Genomic DNA, 12,500 nt, shown 5'->3' with positions numbered 1-12,500 from the left:
CGGTTGTACTGTCAACAGGCAACCGTATGCTAAGTTTGGCACAAATATAAGGACAAAATAACCATCTAGTCCGCGTACAGGTGTGACAGCTCTAGGAAGCAGAGTGATAAGAAGCAAAATTCTATCGACTCGAGATTGATCACCTTCTCCCGTTCTTCTTCAGGGACTAAAACCTTCTACAAAGCCGTAGGAGGCTGTCACCGTCGTTCCTGCTGATCCTTCAAATCAATGTAACTATGGTAGACTTGGGTCACTATCTGACGCAGCTGGAGGCTTCGAGAGGCATTACGTTCTAATTTTTGGTATAGGAAAGCGCAGCCGTTTCTCTCTCATATATAGGCTGAGGTTGGTGATGTGTTCTGGTGAAGGCACATGTTCCCATCGCCCGCTGACTTGCGCCACAGCGACACATCACGCTATAGCAAGATTATACATACACGCACTCACACGCACACACACCTGCCCTTCCCCAGTACACCCTTCAAGTGACTAATGGGTGTTGGTGTTGGGCAGATCGAGCGGTCTCGAAGGAGGGTAATCCGCTCGCACTTGACGGCATCCTCGTGACTGCAGGGTGTTGAAGGTGAGAAACCCCCCTCGGCAGTCTGCAGGAGCTACTTGAGCATACAGGTCGTAGGTATGCTCCGATGTGGCGTCGCAGGGTCTCTCGTACTGCTCCGACCCGCCCATATTGTCGTACTGAGAGGAGGCTGCTGCGTAGACCATGTGCAGACCGGGCAGATCGCGCCCTCCTGCCGAGACGGGCATCTCGTGAGGGGGAGGGCACGCGGGTGGGGGAGGGAGGATGGCAGCCCAGTTCACCTGTACGCCCGAGTCCTCGCTACGGTGCCTCCAGGTTGGCCCGTGTGCCAGGCGCGGAGTGCCAGGAGCCAGCAGAGCCGTTGTGGCGTAGGGCTCGGCCGTCTCGTTGGCTCTCTGTATTCTTGGCTCTGCGTATTCGTTGACGAGCTGCTCAGGCCGAAGGAGTCGCGTGGAGGATAAGCTTGATTCCTTGTCACTATCTGAAGGTCGCCATAGTTTCTGCTCGCCATACATGTTGACGGAGTGGTGGGTGGGGTAGAGGGACGGGTCCTGATACAGGGCGGGCGCGTGGGGCTGAGCTGGGGGCGTCGTCTTCCCACGCAGACGTCTGACGTAGATCAGAGTGGCAGCAGACAAGAGCAGCACTACAGGGATCAGCAGGTACACCAGCCACGCAGGCTCTGGCGGGGCATATATGACGGAGCCATCGTCTTTCCGATTCTGGTGGCTGGTCTGGGCACCTGAGGGCCCGACGTCCATCAGTACGGGGGCGGTGAAGGGACCCGGGCCAGCCTCTGTGAGGGCAGCAACACGGACGGTGTACAGACGCCCTGTCATCAGACCATCCGCCTCTAGCCATGGGTGGGTCACGGTCTCGGTGGTGTGGGTTCCGTTGTGGCTGAGGGTGACCTGGTAGCCCACCACCTCCCCGCGGGCTTCCTCGGGGGTCAGGGTTGACCACTTGATGAGGACGGTTCCTTCCTCGCGAAGCGTCACTCGGACGTCAGATGGAGCCACCAAGGGTACTGGGAAGGAGAAAACAATGCAGTTAATAATCTGTGCGACAGTGTTACGCCTTTCTTCAGTTTAGGGTGGTATGAATATGCATATGTCTGTCAATTTATCTATGTATGTGTAAATATGAGGAGAGAGAACTCACCATCTTGTGGAGTCCGCAGCGACATGGAGTTGGATGGCGTTCCCTCGACGCTGTGCCAGAAGGGGACGAGGAAGAAAGTGTAGTGGGAGTTGGCCTTTAGTTCATGCAGGAGGTGTGAGGACGACGACGTGCCAAGTACGGTGGCCACCTGCACGGCGCCCGAATCGCTGACAGCGTACACGAGCACGCCCTCGACGGCCTCGTCCGCCAGCGCGAGGAACTCCCAGCCGAGAAGGACGCTGTCGGGGGCGGTGACTGTCGCGTCGGTGAGCGTGACGGCGGGGCGCGAGAGGCGGCGGCGGACGTGACGGACCTCGTCCTCCGTGAGACTCGGGTCGCGGGGAGAGCGGGTCGTGACCGGGTCGGACCAGGGACTCGGGAACGACGCCCCTCGCGAGTCGACGGCACGGACCAGGAAGGTGTAGGTGTGGCCAGGCGTCAGCCCGCCCACCACACACGACTCCTGCGAGATGAGGGCGTCCGCCACCCGCCACTCCTCCCAGCCCTGGCGCCAGAACTCCACCGTGTACGTCTGGTCGGAACCTCCGCCCATCTGGGAGTTGGGCAGCCAGCTCAGGTGCACAGCGGTCTGGTTGACGGCCATGAGGCGCGGCTTAGACGGCGGCGCCGGCAGCAAGAACGGCGCCGCGTCTTGGGCGCCGTCCTCCACCCGCAGGACTGCCGCCTGCTCCACGCTGCCGGTGTCCGCGCTGATGCGGCAGCTGTAGATGCCGGCGTCGTCGACCCGGACGTCCTTCAGGATGAGGGCGCCGTTGGCCGGGAGGGACACTCGGCCGCCGTTGCCGCCCTCGCTGAGCTCTCGGGCGGGGAGATGGGCGGCCGGGCGGTACTTCCAGGAGATGGAGGGCGAGGCGGCCTCACTTACGGCCTCGCAGGGGAAGGTCGCCACACTACCTGGGGATACTGTAAGATCCTGGGGTCCTACGCCGATCACAGGAGGGGGATACGCCGCTACGACCACCACCTCAGAGCGAGCGCTGACGCCACCGCCGCTGCTGACGCCCCAGCAGTAGTAGGCTCCGCTGTCGTGCGTGCTGACGTCACCGAGCAGAAGAGTCTGGCCTTCGTCGGCAACGGAGGCGTGGCCGCTGCTGTGTCCCGCGGCGAGCAGGGCAGTCCTGTCTTGGGTTGGAAGCCGCCACAGCAGGAGAGGCTTGGGGTCGCCCTCGACCTTGCACGAGAGCCTGGCGCTCTGGCCAGCCACCACCTGAATGTCCTGCGGCCGCTGAGCGAACTCGGGGGCGTCGATCACGGTGAGAGTGGCCCTGGCCGCGGCGATCCCTGCCTCGCTCTCCACCTCGCACACGTACACGCCGGAGTCGGCAGCCGCCACGTGGTCCAGCACCAGCCGTTGGTCCTCGATCATAGCGCGGCCGAGCGGCATCTTGCCGTCGAGACGCCGCCAGGTGACCGTGGGCGTGGGCGAGCCTCGGGCGCGGCACGCCAGCTCCACCACCACGCCCGACGCGACGGTCACGTTCGCCGGACGCTCCTCGAACCAGGGCGGCGCTGCGGGGAAGAGAACTGCGTTAGAGCTGAGGACGAAGGCTTTAGGGGGTATTTAATAGGCTCACAGGTATTCAATGGATCTCAGGGAACGGGAAGGAAACTTACTCATGATGATGAGCTTGGTGGGCGTAGACTCCCGGGCGCCCGCGGCGTTGCGGGCGCGACACACGTAGGAGGCCGAGTCCTCCTCGACGGCCTGACTGATGACAAGATCGCCCGCTTGTGTGACGGAGATCCGGCTGGAGTTGCTGACCTCGTGGGAGTCCCTGAGCCAGGTGACTTCGGGGGGCGGAGAGCCCTTGGGCGGGCGGCACGGCAGGGCGAGAGAGTCCCCGACGCGCGCCCTCACCACGGGGTCGGCCTGGCTCTGGAAGTCGTAGGCGAGCGTGGCCACGGTGAGGGTGGCGTTGTGGGAGCGCGTGGCGCCGTGGCTGTTGGAGGCCACGCACCAGTAGGTTCCGGCGTCGCTGTCTCTCTTGGAGGTGGCCACGCGCAGGAAGAAGAGCGAGCCTGAGGGCAGAAGGACGCGGTGGGAGCGCGGGTCCTCCGCCGCCGTCGTCACCTTCTCGCCGTCGCGGTACCAGCGGATGCGGGTGGCTCCGGAGGCGGCGCAGTTGAGGGTGGCGGGGTCGTTGCGCCGCGCCACCACGTTGCTCGGGTGCTCCTTGATCACCGGTGGGCTTCCTGTAGGTAAACAACGAAAAGACATACTATTAAAAAAAACTCGTCGGAATACTGAAGCTACCTTCTACTCCTATCCAAAATAAATCCGTCCGTTAAGCATTCGTAATGTGCGTGGACATCTATAACCCAAGCCATGCGTGGTTCCAATCTGAACGTCTACTTTACTGGCAAACCGAAAAATGAACGTGGCAAATAATACCATAATTATAGGGTCAAATGCGCACTGTGTCCCAATAATAAATGGGTTTTTTTCGGTTTTATTTGGTTTGAACATGACTTCACCTCCATTCGCGTACACGAGTGCTGAGTCTTAATTTACAGATGTAGCGCTTAACACTTCGTATATCACCCATTCCTGTTCCCACGCATTGTCTATTTTCCATTACAGCTCGCTGTTGTCCACATTGGTTCGTGTAATCAAGACAGCAAGAGCATTCGCAAAGAGAGGGAAAGAGAAGAGAAGAGAAGAGAAGAGAAAGGAAGAGAGAACAGAAGAAAAAACAAAAGTGAAGTGAAGTGAAGCAAAAAAAGAAGTAAAGGGAAGATATGAGAAAAAAAGAGAGCCGAGGAGAGAAGAGCAAAATATAAGATATGATACCTTCGACAAAACTAAAACTCAGTCAGAAAATTATAGAAAATTATTTAAACATAATTAGCGCTGCCACACATAACCGACAAAGCGATTCAAATAACCCCATTGAAAAAAACAAACACAATACATTCACTTAGCGGGCGCCATAATACCTCCAATCTCCTATCAGATAAGAATAGGCCTAGGGACCGACCCAGCACGCACAATACCGGCACGACCATGTCAGAAGCCCTTATCAGTGGCGCCACACTTCCCTATGAAGGGCACTTACCCGGCTTTATTTGACAGGGAAGTGGTAAAGGTATAAGTGGTACAGGAAGGTTATGGATGTGCTCAATATAGATATAAATGTAGACAGAGGAACTCCTAACTTATAATAAATAGAGATAAATCAATAAACACGCATACAAGCACGCATGCGTCACTATGGTGGTTGGTGGCAATGGTGATAATAGCAATAATGATGAAAATAATAATGATGATGATTATCATGATGATAATAACGGTTATAATAATTATAATAAAAAATAATGACAATAATAATCATATTAACAATAACAATAATAATCATTATAATAATAATAATAATAATAATAATAATAGTAATGATAATAATAATAATAATAACTATAATAATAATAATAATAATAATAATAATAACAAAAATACCAATAACAATAACTATAGCATTAACAATAACAATAACAATAACAATAACAAAACAGCAATAATAATAATAATGATAATAACAGTAACAATAATGACAATAATAATGATAAAGTGGGTAAATAGATTAGATTAATAATATTACACTGAGATCGCTTGCATTCAAGGTTAAGTAATTGGAAACTGGTTCCTTTAACGGCGTTTTATTGTGCTTTAAACTTAATGCTTTTAAAAGTTTTAATGATATAACTTTCCTGCTTCTTCTGAAGTAAACGAACTTTTTTTCTTCTTCTTTTTCTTTTTTTTCCCCTTTTTTTTTATTTTGCATTAATTTTGGATCTCTTGTGGATTATGAGACGATTACGGCGGCCTGGTATGAGTCCTCGACTTTCATATTAATTCTAAAGCACATTGTGTAAATAAAGTATGGTGTAGCAAGTCATTAAACTAAGGAAAAAGGTGAGGGAGAGGGAGAGGGAGAGGGAGAGGGAGAGGGAGAGGGCGAGGGAGAGGGAGAGGGAGAGGGAGAGGGAGAGGGAGAGGGAGAGGGCGAGGGCGAGGGCGAGGGCGAGGGCGAGGGAGAGGGAGAATATGAGGGAGAGGGAGAATATGAGGGAGAGGGAGAGGGAAGGAGAGAGGGCGAGGGAGAGGGCGAGGGAGAGGGAGAGGGAGAGGGAGAGGGAGGGGGCGAGGGAGAGGGAGAGGGAGAGGGAGAGGGAGAGGGAGAGGGAGAGGGAGAGGGAGAGGGCGAGGGAGAGGGAGAGGGAGAGGGAGAGGGAGAGGGAGAGTAAGAGGGTGAGTAAGAGGGAGAGGGAGAGGGAGAGGGAGAGGGAGTGGGTGAGGGCGAAGGCGAGGGAGAGGGAGAATATGAGGGAGAGGGCGAGGGAGAGGGAGAGGGAAGGAGAGAGGGAGAGGGAGGAGGAGGAGGAGGAGGAGGAGGAGGAGGAGGAGGAGGAGGAGGAGGAGGAGGTGGGGGAAGAAGGGGGAGGAGGAGGAGGAGGAGGAGAAAGGGGATAGGGGAGGAGGAGAAAAAGAAGTACGAGTAGGAGGAGTACTAAGAGGAGAGGAGAGGAATTGATATAGAGAAGGAGAGGGAGCGGGAGGGGGGATGAAAAAAAAAATTGGGAGAGGAGAGGGAGAGCAGGGGGAGGGGGAGGAGAGGGAGAGCAGGGGGGGGAGGGGGAGGAGAGGGAGAGCAGAGGGAGGGGGAAAGAGGGAGAAAGGGAGGGAGGTTGAGGGACAGACAGTCGTACAGGCAAAGGGGGAGGGGGCAGGCCTAACACTACAGGAACCTTTCCTACGCTGGAACCCACTGGCAATATAAGGGGGACACAGCTGTTCTGTGAGGACGCCTTAAAAGAAACGAGAAATATCACCAGTATTGTTACGAGTTTTTTTGAGTGAACCCTCTTTCCTAATTACGCTATGTCGACGTTGATTAACTTAAGCTAATCACCGTGGTTGGTCCTCATGTTGCACAGTAATTGCGTTAGATAATCCACGGATAAAAACATAATTAGCCAAGATGATGAGAGATGGACTCAGCGACCCCCCACCCCTCTCTTCTCTTCCCTTCCCACCCCCACCCCCACCCCCACCCCCACCCCTATCCATCCGCAACAGCCTTCTTTCAAGGGAGAAATGCTAAGTTAATTCTACTGTAAATATTCTAATTGCGCCCATCAATAGCCTGGTTACAGCATAAACCGACCAGTCTTTCTCTTTCTCTGCAACCACCTGAGTCTGTACCAGTCACGATGCGACCACGGACACGCCAGGTAGCAATCCGCTGTATAATTTAGTTTACCTTTCACGTCATTAGAGGTGAATATTTCATCGTTCGACACCGTAGGCCTATCCGAGGTGTCGTCTCCCGCATTAGCGTGGTCGACGAAGCGAACCAAACTATCGATGTAGTGTGGTAACCTTATTACATGCTTGGATTTGCGTCAACGGATCGACAAGCTGGCGATTTTTATCCATCTGTAATATTATTTCCAAGCTCTGATATTCTGTCAGGGAGCGAAAAAATATAACTTTTTTTTATCGAATTTTGAAGTCAGCGATAGGAAAAGGTGGAGTCCTTCACCCACGCAACAAGCGGCGAGGTTGAACTGCCTGGCAACACAAGAACAATCGATAGCGTTATTTACCCGCTGTTTGCCTCCTTGCTCGTTACGATATGCAGGCTATAAATAGAAATTACGTTCACAACATTCAGAAAATTGGTGCCAACTTCTGCACAAAGGCCGAGACACAAAAGCAAGCCTGCATCGTGAGTATTAAAGATAAAAATGAAAGAGTGAAACAGACAGGGAGGTACGATAGACAGGGTCGGAAAAAAACGCGAGACTTTTTGACAGGGGGACGGAGTGGAGAACGAGAGAATATGGAAAGAGAGATTGATGGAAGGGTGCGTGGTTTAAAGGGGAAAAGGGGAAAGCGTCAGCGGAGAGAAAAAGGTGGTCTGGGGAGAGGGGAAGGGAGAAAGGGGAAGATTTCACCATCTCGCCGCCGAGCTGAGTACCTCCGACAACCCGCCGCCTCGACAGACATCCATCAGCAACTATTGGTTTTGCGGAGTATTCTGGTCGACCATTCCATGCCTCGCACGTCATGGCCACATATCAGCGTATTTACGGCTTGGCACACTATATTTTGGCTTTAGATTGCATACTTTGAGTGAAATATTAATTCCTCCGGTGTTAAACAACCGGCGAGTTCCGTGCAGTGGCCGCTTGCAATAACAGGGTGGGTGGGCCACTTCAGGAATTTTCAGTGGAAATCCATATTGCACGCCCCTTTTCTTTCGCCTGCACGCCGCCTTGTGCCGGGGAAGTCCGAAGGGTGCGAGCTGGGGCGAGTCTTTCGAACTGGCTCGGGCCCCGCCGCCTCTGGCCGCTGATTGTGTGTGTGTGTGTGTGTGTGTGTGTGTGTGTGTGTGTGTGTGTGTGTGTGTGTGTGTGTGTGTGTGTGTGTGTGTCCGCGCGCGCGACTGCGTGTGTGTGTGCGTGCGCGTGTAGATAGGTTATGTTGCGTTGTATGATGAAACATTCTGATCTCTCCTTGGAAGTGAATATAAAGCGCGACTTGCTGCGCAAACTTATATTTCGCGCTGTAAAATCCACAATGTAAAGCCTTTTAAACTGCCGTCAAGAGATTGTCTTACGCCATAAATACCAAAAGGTGACCAACGCCTGATGAAGCCGTCCCAGATATTCGCAAGGAGCGACAATTTCGCCAAGAATTCGGTCCTCGCAAGAAATCCCAGCATAGCAAATGACAGGGTCGCCCCGCTCGCAATCACAAACATCAGCCCACATAAATCCCCACACAAGCATCGCCTCTTTGTTGTTTCAGCGCAGGTTGTACTTAGTGCTCCTTGGGCAGGCTGATCTCCCCTTGATACCATCGCCGTAGTTATTGGCCCGAGAGACCACGTAATAACAGGTACAGCGAGGGCGGACGGTAAGGCTATCCGGACAAGCAAAAATCCATGTATCGATCACTATTGGGATTTTGTCGATAGGTGAGGTTATACGTGGAAAATAGCTTCATTTTCCCACTATCAGGCACCTGGCTCTTAGAGTGCCCCCTCCTTCCTGATATGGATACTTCCGAATGTTTTCGAATATGACCCTTACGTTACACAGTGAGAAAAAAATCGATAGCGAATGTCTCCCCGTTCCACAGCTAGATTCTGAGACCCCAAGGCAAATAGCAATATCCGCAGAACCTTCTTCAGAACTACCCACCACCTCGGCCACTTGGACATCCGGTCTGGCGCACATACGCACATCCTACACGAATAAAAGAAGACTCTTTTGTTCCGTGTGTGCGACGCGTGTATCGCCGCCCCCGCTGCTCCTCGGGCGATCCCAGGTAGAAGCATACTAGCACCTGGTCGATCCCACGCCTAATGGCCCCGCCGACACCACCAAGGGGACTGGATCTTGATGGGTCACGCCGTAGTTAAACAAATGGCTGAGCGACATAATGCATGGGAACCTCGTAGTGGCCGGCGTCTAGGAAGGCCCGACGCGAAAGGAAACTACTTGGACACCACTTTAAATGCACATACGCACGCGCGCCTCCTTCCTACCTGCACAGACGCCCGCAGAAAAAAAGAGAAAGAAAAAGACAATAATCCTCTCTGGCACGGATGGTCCACCTAAAGGAATAAAACATTCACACACAGGAATGCGCACGGCTGGAACAACGGATGCCATCATTCAAGGCACTGACTCGCCTAATCAATGACATGACTGTAGTGCCTGCAGCTCCTCGGTTCCCCTGCCCACCCGCCCTCCCCACCCCACTACCCCGTCCCCTCCCCCGATAACCCCTATCCCCTCCTCTCCTCCTACCCCCTCCCCTCCCTTCCCCCTACACCCATGACCGCCATGAACCGAGTCGATCCGACGATAAAGGTAGATAAGGGAAATGCCGACCTCTTTCATACACAACGGAGGGGAAAGCAAATCAAAATGACTCTTTAAGAGGCAGTTGAACACCTGCTGCCTAGACACAATACTCAAGAGGCAAGAAAGTGGGAGAGGAGAATGGAAAGAGGGGGAAGGGGAGGGAGGAATGAAGGCAGGAGAAGGGGCCAAAGGAGGCGGCGGGGGAGGGAGGGAAGTTGGGGAGACCAGGATGGAGGGGGGAGGACTAGGGGAGGGAATGAGAAAGGGGAGGGGGGACTGGGGAAGGATGGAGATGCGAGAAAAGGGGAAGGGCCGGTATTGCCCGGGTAGAGAGGCTAAAAGGGAAGGAAATGTCGCCGGTGTTTCGCCCAAAAGATCTTGAGGTGGAAATTGTAGTCCCGAATTGCCGAGGCGCTCGAGGGTGACCAGACGGACACTGAACCAAATGCTGTTATTAATGTGGGAAGGAAGAAGCCGAGAGGGAGGAGGAAAGGGTGTGAAAGGAAATGGGAGAAGGGGATGAGGGGGAGTAATGAACGGGAAAGAGGGAGCAAGAGAGTGAGGGGGAAGGGAGAGGGAGAACGAGACGCACGCACACACACACACACACAAACACGGAGAGAGAGAGAGAGAGAGAGAGAGAGAGAGAGAGAGAGAGAGAGAGAGAGAGAGAGAGAGAGAGAGAGAGAGAGAGAGAGAGAGAGAGAGAGACGGAGGGGGAGGGGGAGAGGGAGAGGGAGAGGGAGAGGGAGAGGGAGGGAAGGAGGGAGGGAGGGAGAGAGAGAGAGAGAGAGAGAGAGAGAGAGAGAGAGAGAGAGAGAGAGAGAGAGAGAGAGAGAGAGAGAGAGAGAGAGAGAGAGAGAGAAAGAGAGAGAGTGGGGGTGGAGAAAAGAGAGAGAGAATACGAAGGAAAAGAATTGGAAAAAAAAACTAAGGAAAAGAAGAAGGGACAGAAAAATAAAAAAGACATATCCGAAGAAAAACAAAAACAAATAAACAAACACAAAGACCCCTCCCCCCCTCCCTTAAAAAAGAGGAAAAGGGTCACGAGAAAGTGCAAAGGAAGACCAGGTCTTGCCCGCGGCGATGCCCGGCGGTGCATCAAGGGACTAATCACAAGTATCGAAGCGACGCGTGATTTAACATAGGAAGAAGCGACTCGGGTTACCATCGCCGTGTTATCAAAGACCCAAGGAAAGGAAGAAGGGAAGGGGGAGGGAGGGAGGAGAAGGAAGAGAAGAAGGGAAGGGGGAGGGAGGGAGGGAGGAGAAGGGGGGAAGGAAGGGAAGGGGGCGGGAGGGAGGAGAAAGGGGGAAGGATGGGAAGGGGGAGGGAGGGAGGAGAAGGGGGGGAAAGGAAGGGAAGGGGGACGGAGGGAGGAGAAAGGGGGAAGGATGGGAAGGGGGAGGGAGGGAGGAGAAAGGGGGAAGGATGGGAAGGGGGCGGGAGGGAGGAGAAGGGGGGGAAGGAAGGGAAGGGGGAGGGAGGGAGGAGAAAGGGGGAAGGATGGGAAGGGGGAGGGAGGGAGGGGAAGTGGGAGGGAGGGAACACGAGGAAAGAGGATGAGGAAGAAATAATTGAAAAATTACGAGGTGATGCACTACCTACCCTGTTTCTATTTCAAAAGGCTGATTAATGTCGGAATTATTGGTGACACTCAATACGAATAAAGATTAAAATTTCCATTAATGAACATTGGTAAAATCTGATTCAACTGTCCGAAATATCTATGACACCTCAAACGCATCATTACAGATTTCATTAACTTCACCAAAATCTTAAAATCATGACACTGATTAAATCTCAACTTGATACAGTCTTGTTTTCAAACTAACCCTACACGTTCCGCTAATGTATAGCAAATACCTGCGTAACCGACCTGAGGAATCAATATCACGTCCCTAGAAAATATCCAGGAAACCCGACGACACGAGAGGAACCGATACACGTTATACTCCGGCGAGAGACAAACCTGTTTAATGAAATTCAGACTTCGACATTGCAAACTGCAGGTCCTGTTGCAACGGACGTGCCCCCACACCCCTCCTCTCCCTGTCCCTGCCCCTTCCGCCCACCGAGAGGTTATCTGAGGATGCTGGGACCTACAAGCCCCCAGGCACTCGACAGGCGTCCGCTTATCGGCCTCGGGACTGGCTACCTGTCCTGGCCGCCGATAAGGGCTCTGTGCTTCTGAAGGGACCGGGACGCCTTCAGGTCGAGGCTGCGTCATGCTGGGCGAATCAAAGGTCTCTTTCTGCTTGGCCTTTCTATTTTGCTCCATTTCTTTCTCTCTCTTATTTACTTTCTTTCTCATTTTTGCTCTTCTTCCTTCCTTTTTTTATTTTTCTATATATTTATTTATTAGCTTATTTATTAATTCATATATTCACTTCTTTATTAGTTTCATAGAGGCATCCCGACGTTCAACAGTTATCAAAATTGCAGCTAAAAGTTAATAAGAAAATGTTTACGCTTTAAAATCGATCTCCAAAAGGTGGAGTGAAATACGCGTAGATTTACGACGGAGAAACTTCATCTCGGAGCCATTTTCTTTTCACTTTTTTCTTGACATGATTATAAAAATATGTCAGATACCCCCAACAATTGCCATGTAACCAAATATAAAAAAAAAAAAACAATCAACATATAAGACCATTTAAGTGATCAACCGCCGGAAAATTGACGCAGTTCCACACTTTAAAAATATCGTATACGTAATCATTTAAACCCGCTAGAAATTCACCAGTGATAAGATAAATCATCATATTAATTGATCAAATCTATTACAACTCTAATTTGTTACACAGGCGATTTAGAGTTGTCCTTCATTCCTTCTTCTAAAATCTTAATTACTCTTTCATATCCCGCAATCATTTATATCCTCCATGTAAATTAAGCACAT

At 52.2% G+C, this 12,500-nt stretch overlaps 1 protein-coding gene across 1 annotated transcript in view; it reads right to left on the bottom strand.

Moving 5' to 3' along the window:
• LOC125026373 (protein sax-3-like) overlaps positions 1–12,500 on the bottom strand; it is a 13,544-nt gene that overhangs the window by 94 nt on the left and 950 nt on the right. The window contains exons 2-4 of the mRNA XM_047614775.1: positions 3,338–3,916; positions 1,703–3,232; positions 1–1,568 (exon numbers count right to left, since the gene is read on the bottom strand). The exon at positions 1–1,568 is cut by the window's left edge and continues 94 nt beyond it. Coding sequence (XP_047470731.1) covers positions 490–1,568; positions 1,703–3,232; positions 3,338–3,916 — 3,188 coding nt within the window. The 3' untranslated portion in view covers positions 1–489. The remainder of the gene's footprint in view (positions 1,569–1,702; positions 3,233–3,337; positions 3,917–12,500) is intronic.

Source organism: Penaeus chinensis, chromosome 6, assembly GCF_019202785.1.
Source record: "Penaeus chinensis breed Huanghai No. 1 chromosome 6, ASM1920278v2, whole genome shotgun sequence".
NCBI lineage: Eukaryota > Metazoa > Arthropoda > Malacostraca > Decapoda > Penaeidae > Penaeus > Penaeus chinensis.
Note: the sequence above shows the minus strand (reverse complement) of the source record. Positions and strands in the feature narration are given on the sequence as shown.